Source organism: Piliocolobus tephrosceles, chromosome 10 (assembly GCF_002776525.5).
Source record: "Piliocolobus tephrosceles isolate RC106 chromosome 10, ASM277652v3, whole genome shotgun sequence".
Lineage (NCBI taxonomy): Eukaryota > Metazoa > Chordata > Mammalia > Primates > Cercopithecidae > Piliocolobus > Piliocolobus tephrosceles.
Window position 1 is genome coordinate 53,676,878 of NC_045443.1, and position 19,439 is coordinate 53,696,316.

At 47.2% G+C, this 19,439-nt stretch overlaps 2 protein-coding genes across 10 annotated transcripts in view; one reads left to right on the plus strand and one right to left on the minus strand.

Annotated features, from left to right (window-relative positions):
• The window catches only part of RBMS2 (RNA binding motif single stranded interacting protein 2), a 94,747-nt gene extending 80,727 nt beyond the window's left edge, over positions 1-14,020 (plus strand). The window contains exon 14 of the mRNA XM_023210764.2: positions 12,816-14,020. The gene's annotated coding sequence lies outside the window, so the exon portion shown is untranslated. The remainder of the gene's footprint in view (positions 1-12,815) is intronic.
• The window catches only part of BAZ2A (bromodomain adjacent to zinc finger domain 2A), a 41,415-nt gene that overhangs the window by 4,829 nt on the left and 17,147 nt on the right, over positions 1-19,439 (minus strand). For 8 of the 9 annotated variants that reach the window (XM_023210753.2, XM_023210754.2, XM_023210758.2 and 5 more), the window contains 21 exons: positions 16,333-16,470; positions 13,926-14,519; positions 12,872-13,057; positions 11,931-12,149; positions 10,706-11,179; positions 10,506-10,566; positions 9,358-9,466; positions 9,061-9,162; positions 8,683-8,893; positions 5,820-5,920; positions 5,434-5,499; positions 5,017-5,250; positions 4,255-4,509; positions 3,767-3,981; positions 3,397-3,471; positions 2,704-2,884; positions 2,543-2,602; positions 1,892-2,036; positions 717-1,375; positions 359-581; positions 111-266 (listed from right to left, as the gene is read on the minus strand). In XM_023210753.2, coding sequence (XP_023066521.1) covers positions 111-266; positions 359-581; positions 717-1,375; positions 1,892-2,036; positions 2,543-2,602; positions 2,704-2,884; positions 3,397-3,471; positions 3,767-3,981; positions 4,255-4,509; positions 5,017-5,250; positions 5,434-5,499; positions 5,820-5,920; positions 8,683-8,893; positions 9,061-9,162; positions 9,358-9,466; positions 10,506-10,566; positions 10,706-11,179; positions 11,931-12,149; positions 12,872-13,057; positions 13,926-14,519; positions 16,333-16,470 — 4,464 coding nt within the window. The remainder of the gene's footprint in view (positions 1-110; positions 267-358; positions 582-716; positions 1,376-1,891; positions 2,037-2,542; positions 2,603-2,703; positions 2,885-3,396; positions 3,472-3,766; positions 3,982-4,254; positions 4,510-5,016; positions 5,251-5,433; positions 5,500-5,819; positions 5,921-8,682; positions 8,894-9,060; positions 9,163-9,357; positions 9,467-10,505; positions 10,567-10,705; positions 11,180-11,930; positions 12,150-12,871; positions 13,058-13,925; positions 14,520-16,332; positions 16,471-19,439) is intronic. The other variant, XM_023210762.2, reaches the window with a different exon arrangement.

The window sequence follows — 19,439 nt, forward strand, 5'->3', positions numbered from 1 at the left end:
CTGAGAAGAAAGGTGGCAGAGGGAGAGGCCCATCAGGCTGTTGTCCACAGCAGCAGCTCAATGCTTACCCTGGGCTCTTCAGCTCAAGCTGGGTGTAGGAGTATATTTACCAGCTGAGGGCCGTAGGCAGACTTCCTGCAAGAAGTCCCTGTGCTTGTTAAGGTGTTTGTGAAGTGCCTTCTCCCGGATACCTCGGGGATGTAGGGCCTTGAGCATGGCATCCAGCGTCTCAGGATCTCGTATCCACCACCAGCCTGAGCACATCTCTGTGAGCGGATGAGATGTAGGTGGGGTGTCAGCTGTGAAGCACTGCCCACACTGGATACACCGACTCCACTCTCACTCCAAGATCACTCACCAGGTGGGACAGGCTGGGCTGTCAGCTGGGTTAGGTAACGCTGTTCCATTTGTTTGAAGAACTTACTGGGAGGTCTCCCTCTCCGTTTCGGCTGTCCCAGCCCTGTGGGACTCTGTGGCATTTCTCCAGGGTCTCCTGCTCGCCTCTTAGGGGCCAACCCAGCCAAGGGCGTGGAAGAGAACTGCACTGGAGAACAAGGGTTGGCAGCACTGGGTCTATTCATCTATGAATAAAATGAGACATAAGGATGTTTTCATGTTTATAGGTTGCCTCAACTTCAGGCAGCAGCTCCATACCCAGGCAATGGTGCCTGTGGCAAGATGAAATCAAGTGCATACTACTAATTCTGGCTACTTACTGGCTTGGAGGAGGCAAGCTGCTGAGGGGAGGGAGTGGGTTGGTCCTCAGAAACTGCAGGGGGTGGTGTAGGGGCAGCATTGCAGGGCATCTGGGCTGAGATGTTAAACCAGAGTGCTTGAGGATCAGGGCTGGATTCTGCCTCATCAGGCTCTGGCTCCTCCAGGGGCTGTGATGGAGCTGGGTCTAGTTTTCCAGGACTGCTATCAGGCGTGAGGACTGAGCTGCTCAACAGTGAGCTATGGCTCTGAGTCTGGCTCAGCCAAGACAGGAAGGCTGACTGGCTGAGGTCATGCTGGCTCTGACCCAGTGACAAAGGGGAGCCTTCTTGCTCCAGGAACCCCTTATGGGACTGAGGATGGGACTGAAGCTGAAGCTGAAGCTGAGGCTGGGGCTGGGCAGGAGCATGAAGCTGAGCCTCAGGCTGAAGCTGGGCCTGGGGCTGTTCTGAATCCTGACCCCCAACAGGGGACTTAAGATGCCTAGGTTGCATAGACCCAGGCTTAGTTTTTCGAGGTCGGCCTCGGGCCCGGGCAGGAGAACTGGCAGTGGTGTTGGAGCCAGCTAACTCCATCTTCACAGAGAAGCGGGCAGAGTTGAGTGACGTATGGGCTGCCACTTTTAAGGAATCAGTTTCCTTCTTTATCACATCCTCAGGAACTGTAAAGAGAAGTAAAGAGCTTAAGACATATGCTGACATACAAGGGAAAAGTAAAAGGGTGTATAAACTTAGGACCTATGCTTTCTTTTTCTCTTGGACTTAGTCCCCCTTTTTCGAGATTCCACTGGGAAAGAGCTTACATACCAATGAACACAGTATCTGGGGAAGAAACACTATTCTCCCAAGTAATGAGCAGCAGCAGCACAATCATAAGCTAACATTTATTGCGAACTAACTATAGGTTAAGTATTATTCTAAGAGACTTAACTCATTTTAATCCTCTCAGTAGCCTCATGAAGTACAAATACTATTATTATCTCAACTTCACAAATGAAGAAACAGAAATATACAGCTGGAAATGGCAGAGCAGGTGGGTAGGCAGCTTTACTCTAAAATCTGTGCTCTTAACCATTACACCATATTATCAGAAAATGAAAGAAGACTACTAAGGAAAAGGAATTATTTAATTCTTGTTTGATAGGACTCAGAATCCACACTCCCACAGACACACCTACCTAAGTTCCCCTCTGTTCCTTCTACAAAGATACCAGCCAAATATGGCAATACCCAGTAGCGACGTCTGTAGCGGTCTTGACCCAGGGAGACCGCCCGAAGCATCTGGGATGAGTGAAGCAGCTTTTTGCGAAAGAAAAGCTGACGCTGGGTAGACAATGAAAATGAAGATGAATAAACACATTTCTAGAGTGACAGTGGTGAATTCATCCAATATATCGGAGAAAGGCAATGGCTCTAAGCCCTTCTATAAAAGTGATGCCATCTGGGCCTAACTCAGAAGGTGATTAAGGTCAAGAGCGGTGGCTCACGCCTGTGATCCCAGCACTTTGGGAGGCCAAGGCAGGTGGATTGCTAGAGTCCAGGTGTTCCATGTTACCAGCCTAGGTAACATGTGGAAACTCTGTCTCTATAAAAACACAAAAATTGGCCAGGCATGGTGGCTCCCGCCTGTAGTCCCAGCTACTTGGGAGGATCACCTAAGCCCAGGAGGTTGAGGCTGCAGTGAGCCATGATCGTACCACTGCACTCCAGCCTGGGTAATAGAAACCCCATCTCAAAACAATAAAAATTAAAATTCAATTTAAAAAATACGGTGATCAATTCTTGCCCAGCCCATATCTCCAACTCTTGGGAGGTTAGAAGCACAATACCTTACTGAGTTTTTCTATCTGGCGCTCTAGCTCTGGGATGCTAGATGCTGTGGCATCAACCTGGGGAGAAACATGTGAGCATTAAGAAAAAGGAGGTTATCAGATTCAAGAAAGAGGAATCTATTTTCTAACTCCCACTTTCCTTGATCTTGGGCCAGTACCTCTCCATCTCTTCGACCCCTGCGGCCATGGACAGCTGCTATAGCCTCCTCTTCTTCCTCTTCTTCCATGCCACTGGTCTCCTCCATGATCCGAGAACTGCGCCTCCGTCCCAGGCATTCCTCTGGCCCTTCCATCTCTACCTCAGACCTCCCAGTTCGCTTGGCCAGAACAGTTTTCAGTCTTGAAACAGATAGAGAAAGATTAAGGGATGGCCGAGCGCAATGGCTCACACCTATAATTCCAGCACTTTGGGAGGCCAAGGCAGGCGGATCACCTGAGGTCAGGAGTTCGAGACCAGCCTGGCCAAAATGGTGAAACCCTGTCTCTACTAAAAATACAAAAATCAGCCAGGTGTGGTGGCGGGCACCTGTAATCTCAGCTACTTGGGAGACTGAGGCAGGAGAATCGCTTGAACATGGGAGGCAGAGGTTGCAGTGAGCCGAGACTGCACTAGTGCATTCCAGCCTGGGCAATAGAGCAAGACTCCATCTCAAAAAAAATTAAGGGAAACTGGTAAGGAACATGATAGTGCCACAAAAGAAATACCTGGACTCCAAACCACCCTGGGCCCTGGTAAGGTCCCAAACCCAGGGAAGAGGCTAAAGCATCACATTTCACGCCAAAACCCTGGCTATGCTTCACCCGCCCCACTTCTCTCCTCTCTGGGGCTCTACCCTCTGTTTGGTCCCTACCTCCGGAGCCGACCTTCAACAATCCACTTGTTTTTCCTGTAGCTGGACATACTCTCCAGAGTCTTGTCAATCTCACTGCAGGGGAATGGGGAATAGGATGAAGCGGCAGCACAAAAAAAGGGAAAGGAGGCTCAAGGGTAAAGGGGCTGCAGTTAAAAAAGGAGTTCCAGCCTAGAAACTAGATCAGATAAATGGCAGAGGAAGGCTTAGGCTCTCCCAGGGAGGGCACTGCAATTCAGTCCCAAGTCACTCCACATCTTCAGAACATGGCAGTGAACACATATTTCTGAGGACTTCTGGAAAGCTAGAAGTCCTCCATCCCATTCTGATGCAAGGCATACAATGACCATCCCCACTCCCAGCCTCTCACTTGATGATGAGGGTGGAGCCATTGAGCTCATGCACAAGGAAGGCCAGGACAGCAGCCTTCTGCTGGGGTGACTGGGCCTGAAAAGGCTGGGTGCGCAGGCGGTCACAGAGGGCTGGCTCTACTCCGTATGCCATAAGGAAGCAGCGCAGGATCTCCGACACATTGTCTCTTGTCAGTGGGATCTCAGACACCTTCTCCCCCAAGATCTTTAGGGACTGTGTGGAGGAGAGCATAATGGGAGTGAGTAGGGAAAGACAAACAACCAAGTTGGGTGAATGTGCAACAGGAAAATACACCAGAAGAGAACTATGGGGGTTAAGATAGCATACAAAAGACCACAAAAGAAAAGGAGTAAAATAAAGAAAAATAAAATAAGGAGAGAGGAGTCAGGAAGAAAAAGATATGGAAAAATATAAGAAAAAGAGAAACACTAAGTAGTTATATCTCCTTTACTTGTCCTGGTTACTTTGGGAGGGACTTGCACTCACCTGACAGTAGGAGGGCAAGCCAGGATCATGGAGTGCAGCCTTCAGCAGCCTCACCAGCAGGTCTTGCACCTCACCCAAGCTGTCGCCCTGACACAGAAGTCCCTCCTGCAGGACCCCCAGGCTAGGCACATCTTTGGCAGGATCAAAGCCCAGCACCTTGCCAAAGCTATGCAGGAACTCCACAATGGTCAGGCAGTCTGAGAAGGCCCCACTGGGCAATGTCAGACCAGGGACTCGTGAGAAGTCAGGCAGGGGCTAGAGAGATAAAAGTGTTCTGTTAAAATAAAATAGTGTTAACTGTTTTTTAAAACAAAAGTTAACACTGGGGTTCTTCCTTTAATCTTTATTTTATTTTATTTTTTGAGATAGGGTCTCACTCTTGTCACCCAAGCCTGAGTACAGTGGCATGATCTCTGCTCACTGCAGCCTTGACCTCCTAAACCCAAAGAATTCTCCCACCTCAGTCTCCCGAATAGCAGGGACTACAGACAGGTACATGCCACCATACCCAGCTAATTTTCATATTTTTTGTAGAGATGAGGTCTCACCATGTTGCCCAGGCTGGTCTTGAACTACTGGGCTTGAGCAATCTGCCCGCCTCAGCCCTCCCAAAGTGCTGGAATTACAGGTGTGAGCCATGGCACCCGGCCTTCCTTTAATCTTTAATGGAAATGTTTCTCCCATTGCAGAAGTCCCTGTTTTTTTTTTTTTAAAGGAAAGTCTTCCCAACTGACCCAGGAACTGTTACTCTCTCCTCACTACCTGGTGGTCAGTCAGACACATATCCTCTGTTGGCTTCTTCATTTCCTCCAAGATCATCTGTTGCCTCTGCCGTTCCTCCAAGCGCCTCTGTGTGGCCAGGGTCTTGTCTGCTTTACAGGATGGCTTGGCTTTGGCCACCTCCTCCTTTTCCTTCATTTTCACCTTCTCCTTCTTTTCCCTCTTGACTTTTTCCTTCAGTTTTTCCTGCTTTGTCTTTCCCTTTTCTTTCTCAGCCTACCCAAGGAAAAGAGGAACCAAGAGTGCCATAAAGATACCAGTTACTATCCTTCCCTGTTCCCAGTCCTCCCAACCTCACAGCCCAGAAATCTCACTATAAAACAAGACTGATGTACGTGTCTTGCAAAATCAGTTTAGTGGCTTCAAAATTACACTTGGCAAGTTTGTACATGCACCTACCTTGGATTTCTTCTTAGCTTCCTTCTGCTTTAAGCTCTTGGTCTCTTGTTTCCGCTTATTTCTGGCCTGTAAACCATAAGGGAAGTCATTTCTCCTCAAACTCTGAAAGCATCTCTGCTTGGGCTAGGATTCAAAAACAGACAAGGGTGCTGGGGAGGAGAGGTGAGAGATGGAATGAGGGGTTGGCAATGGATTAATTCTCTCACCCTAGAGATGCCCACATTATTTTTGAACAAGCCCAATTCTCTAAATCAAGCGCAAGAAATTTCAGGGTAATGAAGATATACTGCTACACAGGGAGTGGTGGATGTGGGAGATGAAAATAAAACATGAAGTAGGTTGTAGGAAAAATTAACCTACTGTGTCATCTCTCTGATGTCCCTCACCTGCCCTTGGATAGTAGTCTGACACTCTCCCCGTTGTACCTTCTGCCTCACCTTCTTCTTGCTTTTACCAATCTTTGCTTTATCTTCCTCATTCGATGTTTCTTGAGAGCAGAAAGAAAAATGAAACAAGTGAGGCAGGAAGGCAGTTCTCTGGCGTCCAGGGCAACACATGCCTGTCTCAAAGCTGGCCTCCCAAGCAGTTCCCTGAAGAATCTAGAGTAGTCTTTTTTTTTTTTTTTAAGTATACATAATAAAACATTGGGGGGAAAAATGTAGGAGAGGCACCTGCTATGGGGGTGGCACAAAGAACTCAAATGACATCTGCCCAGAAGCACCAGCCCCTGGCTCCAATCAGACTGCTTTACGAGGTGTCCTGCTGATAGAAAAGAGGCCACAATGGCAGAGTAGCCTTGTAGCCAATCTCTATCCCAGGATACCTGACAAGAGCAGCAACCCACGGACTGATTTTAGAGCAGAGAGCAGAGAAAGGATATAGCAAGCCAAACTGTCAGGGAAAGAGGGTAGTAGTTAGAAGCACTGATTAACCAAGGATGTGCTAAAAAAAAGCCCACACAGCGGACACCTCAAAAGAATCAGATCAATATTGACACAGTTATTGATCATGCTCAGCTCCATGTCTTGCTTCACTAAAAGTTCTGAATTTCTTCCTTCCGGAAGACTTGGGGAAGTATAATTCTACAAGCAATAGAGTATTTCATAATTGATGTTTCTGACATGACTGTCTCTCTCTCTATAAATAAATATATGTATGTGTATATATATGTATGTATATACAGACACGGAGTCTTGCTCTGTCGCCCAGGCTGGAGTGCAATGGCACAATCTCGGTTCACTGCAACCTCCGCCTCCCAGGTTCAAGCCATTCTCCTGCCTCAGCCTCCTGAGTAGCTGGGACTACAGGTGTGTGGCCACCACGCCCTGCTAATTTTTTGTATTTTTAGTACAGGAGGGGTTTCACCGTTTTAGCCAGGATGGTCTCGATCGCCTGACCTCATGGTCCGCTGGTCTTAGCCTCCCAAAGAGTTGGGATTACAGCAGTGAGCCACCATGCCCGGCCCTGACATGACAATATTTATTAATTTGTTTCTGGTATAGAAATGCTACCACATGTCTACATGACAACCCTTTAAGACAATTACAGGCAGATGAACTACCTAAGGCTTTGATTAAAATATGAGACTTGGCCGGGTGCAGTGGCTCATCCCTGTAATCCCAGCACTTTGGGAGGCTGAGGCAGGTGGATCACCTGAGGTCAGGAGTTCCAGACCAGCCTGACCAACATGGAGAAACCCCATCTCTACTAAAAATACAAAATTAGCTGGGTGTGGTGGCACACGCCTATAATCCCAGCTATTCTGGAGGCTGAAGCAGCAGAATCGCTTAAACCTGGGAGGTTTTAACTAGGGAATCACTTAAACCTGGGAGGTTGCGGTAAGCCAAGATCGCACCATTGCACTCCAGCCTGGGCAACAAGAGCAAAAATCCATCTCAAAAAAAAAAAGAAAAGAAAAAAAAAAAAAAGGTCAGGTGCGGTGGATTACGCCTGCAATCCCAACATTTTGAGAGGCCAAAGCAGGTGGATCACGAGGTCAGGAGATCGAGACCATCCTGGCTAACATGGTGAAACCCTGTCTCTACCAAAAATACAAAAAATTAGCCAGGCGTGGCGGTGGGCGCCTGTAGTCCCAGCTAGTCGGAAGGCTGAGGCAGGAGAATGGCGTGAACCCAGGAGGCGGGGCTTGCAGTGAGCCGAGATCGTGCCACTGCACTCCAGCCTGGGTAACAGAGTGAGACTCCATCTCAAAAAGAAAAAAAAAAAAAAGAGACTTGTTCTAGGTCATTTGGTTGAAACATGACAGAGCTACATGTCTGAGTGAGAATCAAGACTAAGTTTTTTCACATTCTTCACACTACACCAGGGTAAATGCACTATTTACTGAAAAATTTAGGTTATTTCTCACCCGTCCATCCACCAAAACAGTGCCTATTATTATTATTTGGAGATGGAGTTTCACTCTTGTTGTCCAGGCTGGAGTGCAATGGTGCAATCTCAGCTCATGGCAACCTCTGCCTCCTGGGTTCAAGTTATTCTCCTGCCTCAGCCTCCCGAGTAGCTGGGACTATAGGCATCCACCACCAAGCCAGCTAATTTTTTTTTTTAGTAGAGATGGGGTTTCACCATGTTTGCTGGGATAGTCTCAATCTCTTGACCTCATCAAGATCTGCCTGCCTTGGCCTCCCAAAGAGGTGGGATTACAGGCGTGAGACACTGTGCCCAGCCTATTATTTTTTTTTTTAGAAACAGGGTCTTGCTGTGTTGCCCAGGTTGGAGTACAATAACACAACTGCAGTTTACCACAGCCTCCAAACTCCTGGGCTCAAGTGATCCTCTCCTGCCTGCCTCAGCCTCCTGGGTAACTGGGATTATTAGGCACACACCACCATGCCTGGCTCCCAATTATCTTTTAAATTCAGATGTGAATTCTGAACCTCCATGATCGTAAAAATGAGTAAGGTTAGAGGGTACAACTGAACCAGTATAAGATAAGGAGCTAAAAGATGGAAAGAAAGGGCAAGAAAGTCCTCTCCTCTGGGCTAAACACATCTGGAGACAGCCCAAGGTTTCACTGGTAGCAGCAACTCAACAAAGAGTATGGCTGGAAAAGAAGCACTCCCAAGAGCTGGGACTATGACGCTGGATTCCAAAGAGAAGCTGATTCAGATTCATTCTTCCCAGATAATGTTAGTCACGCTCCTGGGAAATCCAGGTATTAGCAATTCATCAACATTTTAGATACCTCACGGAGGAAGCCGAATTCCAAAGTAACAAACACCACTGTACCTTGGGCCTCCAGTTTCTTTAGGAGGCGGTTGTCTGTCTTGTCCAATAGCTCAGTGATTTTGACCTTAGGTGGCCGACCTCGGCCCCGTTTCACCTTGGGGACTTCCTTAGTCTTAGTCTTCTCAGTGTTTCGAGGTCGACCCCGTTTGCCAGTAATTGCCTGAATCCTCGATGGGATCTCCTCTGCTGAGAGCTGCACCCACTGCAAGCCCTAAGGTAGCAAGGGAGACTGTTACAGTAGGAAGGAATCAGTGCAGGCCACTAGACCTTTGGAACCATTCAATGCCCCAGAACCTTCAAACCCCAAAAGAGGAAGCTGCAGCTTGTCCACCAACTTGTCCTCAGGGACAAAAGCATATTTAACCCTTGGGTCTGCACCTCTGGTGTGTCTCTTTCTTCAAAGAAATCTCCAACAGGCATACGGGGACTGAAGCTGAAGTGCTCACGGCGGACACTGTGTACCACATTGCGGCTCAGGTACTAAGAGGAGGAAGTAAAGTAACATTAATAAAGCTGGAATCCTACCATGTATTTGGTCAGCAAAGGCACAAGCAGAACAGACCCAGAGCAGACAATGGCAGCCTGTTGCCACTGAGCCCAAGAACGGAGTCTTAGGCAGTGGAAAGGAGTCCACTGAGCCCAAGAAAGGAGTCCTTTAAAAAAAACCTATATTACCTTGATCACTTCTGGAAATTGCTTCATCCTCTTCCCACAGGGGCCATAATACCAGGTCTCCCCCTGCCATCGGTGGCTGCCCTTCTTGATGCGCACCTCTCTCCGCCACCTGCCAGAGAAGCACATGGGCCCTGCCGCCAGGTCACACCCCTACCCACTCCCATGCCACCTAAGAGCCAAGCCCTCTGAGCAGATGGCCCTCCCCACATTTGTATCTCTAGAACTGCAAGCAGATGCAAAAGCACCAACAGAGATAAGCTTGGATAGAAGGCTGACTTAAGCTCCAGCAAATACACCAAGGTCCTTAGGAGAAAAGCAATACACAAAACTGCACAAGCTCAGAGAGATCTCCACCCCCCCTTTACACAAAATCAGTGAGATAAGCAGTCAGAAACCCCTCCCTGAGCCATTCAGGGCAGTTACTGGATTTCCAGTAAAGAGGATAAAGACCTAAGGGGAATAAAGGCAGAAGACAAAGGACAGGGAGGCAAGCAGAAAAGTAAATTTGCTGCTGACTCCATGAAAAGACTCAATATGCCAGGGTTTAGTTAGGAACTCTGTGTTCTGAGCAATATTATTCTAAGACTAACTCTAATCTTTCTCTCAAAATGTTAAGCAGTACTCAGACTTAGTGACCACAAGTAGCCTTGAAGGGGAGGGGTGGGGAAGATCCAGGAAGGCAGTTATTTCCACAAGGCCCTGGTGTCAGCTAGTTTGTTCATTTTGGTCATGTACTGTTCCTGCCCTTACCTCTCCTAAGAGCATTAAAACAACAAAACCACCTCAATTCGTTAGTACTAAGTCGCTCCTCATTCATTACTATTCCTTCTCTACAGAAATAGGACAAGCCAGCTAGTTTGGATGTGAGCCCTAGGGTTTGGAAAAGATAATAGCTAGAGCTCCTTGGGCAAAATTGAGTCACTACAAGATGAAGAAAGAATAGGTGATGGAAGACAGACCTTGAGAGAAGACGGAAAACCTAGGAATCTCATGCCAAGAAACATTATCACTGCAGATAACTGTCCTGTAATCTACTCTTGTCTGGCTCATTCCTCCCCCATCTCAGAGGAAAAGAGGCATTCCCTTCTTTCTAGAGTTGTGCATTAAACTTGTCAAGGTCAATAAATGTAGCAAACTAGAGCATTTACCCATGTTGGAGGGGAAGACGAACTTCTTCTGGGGTAGCAATACGTCTCCTCATGACATCACCTTGGGAGGAAGGGATACCCAAGTTAAGAGTTCAAGCAAAATATTTAAACAATAGACCAGCAGGGAAAGGCTAACTGCAACATGGGACAGAAAAGTTTCTTGGAACCAGACAGGGATAGAATAGAATCTGGATACTCACCACTACCAGAAGTAGAGAGTTCCTCTCCAGTGATCTCTTCCAGGTCAGCAGTGGTTTCTAGGAAGCTGCTGGCATCCTTATTTGCTGGGGAGGCTGTTGGAAAGGCAGCTGCTGGGGAAGTTACAGGAGAGGCTTTTGGGGATGTCACTGAAGCCGTCAAGGGGACTTCTGAGGAAACTGCTGGGAGGACTGCTGAGGAAGCTGGAGAGACCACTGAGAAGACTGCTGGAGAGACAACTGTAGAAGCTGCGGGACAAACTTCTGGAGAGATTTCTGGGGAGGCTGCTGGAGAAACCACTAGGGAGACTGCTGGGGAGGTTGTTGGTGAGACTGCTGGTGAGGTTGCTGGATGTAGCTGAATAGTGGATGACTGATCAGGAGCTGGCTGGGTCAGGGATGGTGGGAAGTCTGAAGACTGAGTTTCCATTTCTTCCTGTTCAGCGTCACTACCATTATTCAGGTCAAAGCTGTTATCTAGAATCCAAAGGGACAGGATAGGCTTAAAAAAAAAAAAAGGCATCACATAAAACAAGAGAATCTACTCAGTCAAACCTGGACCAAGCTAAACAGGGTTACTTCAAGGGGTCTTCCCTAGGGTTGGAAAAAGTAGCAGCTTTTTCTCCCAACCAATCATGAAGATTAAAGGGTAAAGATGCTACAGATGTCACTGTGTGAAGAAACACCTTTTACCTGGTGCCAATAAAGCCTCTGGCCTCCTTCTCCCTACAAATTCCAAGTCTCATAAGTTCTTCAAAGCAGAGGGCACAGGTCAGAGTATACCAGTCTGTGCCTCTTTTAGTCCCACCATACACTATCCCATAGCCCCTCAGCTCCCAGCAAGGTGCTCTTGCTTTCCCACTTTTTTTTTTTGAGATGGAGTCTCGCTCTGTTGCCTAGGCTGGAGTGCAATGACACAATCTCAGTTCACTGCAACCTCCACTTCCCAGGGCCAAACGATTCTCCTGCTTCAGCCTCCCAAGTAGCTGGGATTACAGGCGTGTGCCACCACACCTGGCTAATTTTGTATTTTTAGTACAGGCGAGGTTTCACCATGTTGGCCAGATGGTCTTGAACTCCTGATCTCAGGTGATCCGCCCGCCTCGGCCTCCCAAAGTGCTGGAATTACAGGTGTGAGCCACTGTGCCCGGCCAGATTTCCCACTCTTAAGGCCCTAACTATGAAACTTATTCTCTCATCTTTCTTTGTCCTACCTACCCTCACTTACCTTGCAGGACAGACTCCCCTAGGACAGGTGGAGAGGTGGGACTGGCAAAGATAGAGGTTGATGTTTGACTATCATCTGCCAGGAGACTGAAGGCAGTAGCATTATTGAGGGAAGGGCAATCAAGGGCAGAAATCACAGGGCTGTCCTCAAGAGGCAGCTTGTCCTCTGCACCCATTAGCTCTGTGTCATCAATACCATATAGTCCTCCACTCACTGGCTCTGTTCACAAGGGTAGAAAAATCAGAGCAGGATAATGAGAAAAAAAATCAGAAAGCAAGACTTAAGAAACACTGGTCAGAAAATATCCAATTCTAGTTCCCACAGTGTTAAGATTCTTCCTAATATTAAATTAGGTAACAACTAAAGCCTTCTCCCTGAAAGACTAGTCATGAGATTGTAGGGATCATAAAAGTTTGAGGGGAGGCCGAGGCAGGAGAATTGCCTGAGGCCTGGAGCTCAAGACCAGCCTGGGCAACATAGCAAGACCTCATCTCAACAAGATGAAAATGGAAGGAAAGGCATTGGTGGTATTATCTACCCAGAGACCTATGCAAAATTCTAGGATTTATCATAAAATATGTCTTTCTTGTACTTCAGTGGGGTAAAAGGTAACTGTTCACTGACAAAACGTTTTCTTCCTAGTTTGTTAGAACCCAGAAAGATCAACTGTGTGGTAGTAAGTCCCTATCCAGTGAATTATTACAGCCCAGAGCTCTTAGCCAAAAGTAATACTGGGAAATAACCTGGGACATGAACCAATTCAGCTCAGAGTTCAGTTAGTGCAACAAGGCCAGTGGCATGTAACTGTGGTCTGCCTTAGGCCTACCTGGAAGCCCCAATGCCATGGATTCCCTAATACTTTTCCCATTTTACTGTCTCTTTCAGGTAAAGGTTGGCTACTCTGCATGGATAAATTAAAGGGAGTCAGCCTCCAAATCTACCTGGTGCCAGAGAGTTGAAAGGCTCCAGAGAGTCTTCACTGAGGATTGGAGTGTCTTCCAGTTGATCAGGAAGATGTGAAGGATCATCTAAACAGCTCACTGTGGGGTCAGGGACCAGGACTGAGACCTCTTGGTGTAACGATTCCACAGAAGGGACAGAGCCATTGTAGCCACACATCTTCAGTTCTAGGAAATCCCAGGAGAGACCAAAAGTCAAAATCAGTGCCTTATATTGGTTCATTTAGCTATATTAGGCAGTCAGTCTTTGCTAGAAGGATGTTCATTCATTCAACATTTATTGCGGCCAGTTCTTTGCTGGGAACCGATCACATCAAGAGCAGAGATGTACTGGTAAAATCAATCCTACAGCAGGCAAAGAGAGGAAAAGAGAGTGGGGTCTGAGATAAGATCTTTATCATGTTCTCAGATATCTCCCCCATCCAGTGGGAAACAGAGAAAACATCCTGTAATTTTACAGAGTGGTGATTACCCTTGTATCAGGAATCAACTGGAAGCTAAGCTTCTATCTATTTTGAGGGAAAAGATGAGAGGGGCTGTCACATGTACTAATGCTAAACAACAAAAAAAGGAAACTTGAGTAGACAAATAATGATATGCTCTGCCTGCTTCCTTCCCTCCTTCATATGCCAATCACTACATTGGGCTCAGACGACTTTAGCAGCCAGTCTGCTCCTGCAACAGTTAGTTAAAACAGCCTCAGTGCCCACTGCTAGACCCTAACCACTTCATATATTTTGAAAGAAGCCTTTCTTGATGCAGGGTGTCTGTTGGGGCTGTTTCGGGCTCGCCCACCTGCCCTCTCCAGGCCAGAAGCTCTGCATGAGCTTGAAATAATTTGCACTCCCACTCCCGAGCTGGTGCTACTGCCACAAAAACACCAGCCACTTGGCTCTGCTAATTGCTAATCACCAACATGCAAATCAGCCTCCACTGCAGAGAGCTGGAAAGACAAGTTTTCCTCACCTCAAAAAGCCACTATCCCCCCCCAGCTCCATTTTCCCTTTCCCCACCCAGTTCACCAACCCAGTTATACCTGGCTGCTCTTCTTCCAGCTCCAGGCTGCCTACCAAGCCAGTGCCATTCTCTGCCACAACTGAAGTCATCTCCTTTTCTGCTGCCTCATCAGGATGGATATCACTGCCTACCTCCTGAGAGGGTGCAAAGGTTTGAATGCTAGATCCCAACATAGGAGAAGTCTGTGGGGAGGTGAAAAAACTAGGGGGTCCATTGGGCATCACCTCAAAATTCTGGTCAGGAAAGGAATCATACAGTTCTTGTGAATCAAAGTTAAGCCCCATGGGACTCTGGGTACCGTTGGCCCAGAACTCTTGGCTCCCAGCCCGAAGGTTAGTGTTGTGACTTGGGGATGAAGGTTGCCGGCTGCCCCCAAGGATGCCGTTGAGTGGGTATTGTCCCCCCGAGAACTGGGAGAGAAGGGGTGGGTCCTTGAGGTTGCTGCCAGAATTGGCAGATGGGTACTGTGAGTAGTTCCAGAGACAGTCGTAGGCCACGCTGGGGTGATGGAGGTGTGAGGTGCTGGAGGAGTGGGGAGCAGAGTTCAAAATCCCTGAAGTAGTAGTGTGAGATACAGTAGATAAGCCATTAACATTCACATCCCCATTCAAACCTGGCAGAGAAGGAAAGAAAAGGTCAGTTACAGATATGTAGGCAAGCAACTCTACCAAAACAAACCCAAAGTAATAGCACTGACTAGAAAAAGACATGATAAAGGGAAAGGGGATTCCTCCCCTGCTATCTAGTTTTTGGGTCTCTGGAGAACACCAAGCCCAGAGGCTCCTGGATGTAGGCTTAGCAACTGCTGCTGAGGCTGCAGAGTAGGGGGCTGGAGAGCGCTCCAGGCCTGCCATGGGAGCCACCAGCAGAGCTGGATGCTGCTGCTTACTACTGGCTTTTTTTTTTTGGTTTATTTTTGGTTTGTTTGTTTTGAGATGGAGTCTCACTCAGTCACCAGGCTGAAGTGCAATGGCGCAATCTCGACTCACCGCAACCTCCGCCTCCTGGGTTCAAGTCAATTCTCCTGCCTCAGCCTCCCGAGTAGCTGGGACTACAGGTGCCCACCACCACGCCTGGCTAATTTTTGTATTTTTAGTAGAGACGGGGTTTCACTGTGTTGGCCAGGATGGTCTCGATCTCTTGACCTCGTGATCCACCTGCCTCGGCCTCCCAAAGTGCTGGGATTACAGGCATGAGCCACCATGCCTGGCCTTTTTTTTGGTTTTAATTAAATGAAACTGTCTGCAGACTCCCTACAGTGACTTGCGTTCTGCCCTACTCTCATTCTCTAGGGGATTTCTTCCCTTGGAGGGGCATGACTGAATTCTCCAGGGGCCCCCTTTCCCCAGTGCCTATTTGGCCCCACAGTGGCACCAAAAGGGACAACCTCCACCTCACTGGCACATGCAGATCCAGCACTTTGTGCTGGGCTAAGAATAGAATTTGCAGTCACCACAGCGACAAGAACCCAGCTCAGAAGGCTGGGCTTGGCCCTTCCCTATAGGCACTAGAAGGTAATATGCCAGCTGGGGGGTGGGGGAGACCTTTGCACGCAGTGCTGTAGAGTTCAGCTGTCAACATCAATGGCAACCTCTGGAATGGAGGATAATCAATCAAAAAGAACCAAGATATTAAGGAAGCTTGAGAGGTAGGGTGGAACCCAATGAAATAAAGGAGCTTCTACCATCTGCAACCTTTTTGGAGAGGATAGGAGGGAGAAGCAGCAGTATTTTTTCTGCTGCAAGGAAGGAAGGAAGTATGTGGGCTTCTCTCTGCTTCCAAGTATAAAGGACCTGAAACCCAAGCAAGATTATAGAGGTACCTGGCGAGTCATGGTACAGAGCAACTGGTAAGCCAAATGCAGGAAAAGACCCAATCCTGGCAGCAACACCTCCATATGGAATTATGAACTTCTCTCTGGGGAACTAGGTAAGCACTAAATTTTCCCTTGTCCCTACCTTCCATCCAAGGACAGAAGGGGGAATAAGTACTTCTAGCATCTGCCTTTCTCTGATGTACAAACTAAAAGGCAATACACTGCAACTTGCACTTCATTCAACTCTCAGTATTGGCCCAGTGTAGCTTCCCTAACCTCTAAAAACAGCTTCTTAGAAGGCTAGTCCTTTATCTCTCTCATGAGTCCAACCTGGTTAGCAGCAGCAGTAGCCACCTCACCACTCTGTCAGCAGCCAGGGGAACAGGGCTGACAGAAGAACAGGCTAAGATGAAAAAGCCATTGGGTTTTCCTAACCTCTTCCAACCTTAAGTCAATACAAAAAATGTTTGCAAAAAACCCTAGAACTTGTTCGTAGAAGTTGATTTCTCTCCAGCAGCTAGACCAAAGTGAAGCAAAATAATCCCCCATGAATCCGCCCTTAAGGGTTGATGTCCATTCCCTCCCCAGGCCAAGCAGCCCTCACACTCACTTTTCCCTTGCTGGGGGAAGTTCATGGGAGACCCGTTAGTGTAGAGGCCCTCCCCTGAGGAAGGAGAGGGTTTCAGTCCTGAGGCAGCAGGTGCAGGGGGAAGGCCAGTAAAGTTAAAATGGTCGTTTGCCTCCATTTCTGCAGGAGGGGAGAGAGAGGGGGAAAAAAATACTGGCGGTTAAACAAGGTTATGTCACCTGGAATCTTCCAGGGGGAACGACCCCTCCCCTCCACCTACTTACCCTTCTCCTACCTAAGTACTGCGTGAGGGAAAGTACAAGCTAAGAAAAGAGAAGGAGAAAATATGCCCCAAGGGTGAGCAATGACCCTAAGAAAATAGTCTTTTAAAGCCAGCTTTGGTGATTAAAAAACAAAACAAGTTAGCAAGAAAAACCAAGATACAAGCCTGGAGGAGTTTTCCCTCTGTGTAAGCTCCACTCAGCCCAGGTTACCCTTCTATATTAGATATTAGCCCTCTACTGTAACGCTTAACAATCTCCATCCTTTTGTTTTTATCCTCAAGGTAAAGTCTCCCTCCCAGGCCCACAAAAGGTTCTCAAAGCCATCTTTTTGACAGAAAAGCATATCTGATAAACACTCTTTGTTTCATTATTAAACTTGAGTTAAACATAATTTCTAATTATCCTATCCATAGCCCTAGACATCTCAAGATAGTAGTTACATTAGTAAAGGGATTTGAAAAGGAGAATACATTTCAGAAAGGTGATCATAATGGCAAACCTCAAATCAACCAGCAATAATTTTACTCTTTATGCTCCCCAAGAACATGGGTCAGAAAAATGTCAGCAGTGAAAAATTGATTAAATACGAGGGTGTCCCCAAAAATATTATTCTGTTATGTCTATTACGGTTATTTCCTAATGCTTTAGTTTTGTGGCTTAAATATAAAGAAAGGGTCACAGAGAAAATAGCAAGATACTTATATTTGTAAAGTGCAATGGCTCATTGAGGTATGGTTAAAAAGTTTTTCACCCGGCCAGGCGCGGTGGCTCAAGCCTGTAATCCCAGCACTTTGGGAGGCCGAGACGGGCGGATCACGAGGTCAGGAGATCGAGACCGTCCTGGCTAACACGGTGAAACCCCGTCTCTACTAAAAAATACAAAAAACTAGCTGGGCGAGGTGGTGAGCGCCTGTAGTCCCAGCTACTCGGGAGGCTGAGGCAGGAGAATGGCGTAAACCCGGGAGGCGGAGCTTGCAGTGAGCTGAGATCCGGCCACTGTACTCCAGCCTGGGCGACAGAGCGAGACTCCGTCTCAAAAAAAAAAAAAAAAAAAGTTTTTCACCCTTTCTGAATACTACTAATAATGATGAGAAGCCCTTGATCAGAATGAATTTAACTTTGATAGAGGAAAGGGAAGAAAGCAAACAGAAGCCAGAATTGTTGCTCAAGTCTAACGTTATCAATCGGATTCTTGTGATATCCTAGTGCATACCAACTTGATATGGGAGAAACGTAATCTGTCTTGATACAGAAAAAGCAACTCCTGAATTATGTTATTACATTTTAAAAAAGAGAAGAATTCAGGCCAGGTGTGGTGGCTCATGCCTGTAATCCCAGCACTTTGTGAGACCGAGGTGGGTGGATCACCTGAGGTCAGGAGTTCGAGACCAGCCTGACCAACATGGTAAAACCCTGTCTCTACTAAAAATACAAAAATTAGCTGGGTGGTGGTGGGCGCCTGTAATCCCAGCTAGTCGGGAGGCTAAGGAAGAAGAATCACTTGAACCCGCAAGGCAGAGGTTGTAGTGAGCTGAAATTGCGCCACTGCACTCCAGCTGGGCGACAAGAGTGAAACTCTATCTCAAAAACAAAAGAATGAATACACTGGTTAAATACATATATGATGAGGCCTGGCATAGTGGCTCACACCTATAATCCCAATACTTTGGAAGCCAAAGCAGGAGGACTGTTTGAGGCTACGAGTTTGAGACCAAGCTGGATAACATGGTGAGACCGGTCTCTACAAAACTTGAAAAGTAGCAGGGTGTGAAGGCTGGGCGCAGTGGCTCACACCTGTAATCCCAGCACTTTGGGAGGTCAAAGCTGGCAGATCACCTGAGGTCAGGAGTTCGAGACCTGCCTGGCCAACATGGTGAAACCCTGTCTCTACTAAAAACACAAAAATTAGCCGGGTGTGGTGGTGGGCACCTGTAATCCCAGCGGCTCGGGAGGCTGAGGCAAGAGAATTGCTTGGACCCAGGAGACAGAGGTTGCAGTGAGTGGAGATTGTGCCATTGCACTCCAGCCTGGGGAAAAAAAGCAAGACTTCATCTTGAAAAAAAAAAAGTAGCAGGATGTGGTGGGGCACACCTGTGGTCCTAGCTTACTGGAGAGGCTAAGGCAGAAGGATCACTTGAGCCCAGGAGGTCGAGGCTGCAGTGAACCATGATCATGATCATGCCACTGTACTCCAGCCTGGGTGACAGAGCATGACCCTGTCTCAAAAAAAAAGAGAATATATATATATGCCCACTGGCCAAAGTCTGCAAGAGTCACATTCATAAATATGCTACATTACTACAAATTAGACATCACTAGTATAAATGTGAAATAGCATAATTCTGAGCATGAAATATAAACTCTGCATAGTATGTGCGAATTGTATCTTAGTCAATTTTAACTAAAATTTTAAAAATAAAAATAGGCCAAGCATGGTGGCTCATGCCTATAATCCCAGTGCTTCAGGAGGCCAAAGCAGGAGGATCGCTTGAGGTCAGGAGATCAAGACCAGCCTGGGAAACACAGCAAGGCTCTGTCTCCACAAAAAATAAAAAAGTTAGCTGAGCATGGTGGTTCCTGCCTATAGTCTCGGCTGCTCAAGGAGGATGAGGCAGGAAGATTACTTGAGCCCAAAAGTGCAAGTCTAGCCTATGTAGCATAGCAAGACCCCATCTCTACAAAATAAAAGCAATTTGCATTTTGTTGATTTAAGGGAAAACGTTTTTAGGACTTACTGATCTCCCATATAGGATATCTCATCTTTAGTCTAAATAGGGGTATCCAATCTTTTGGCTTCCCTGGGCCACACTGGAAGAATTGTCTTGGGCCACACATAAAATACACTAATGATAGCTGATGAGCTTT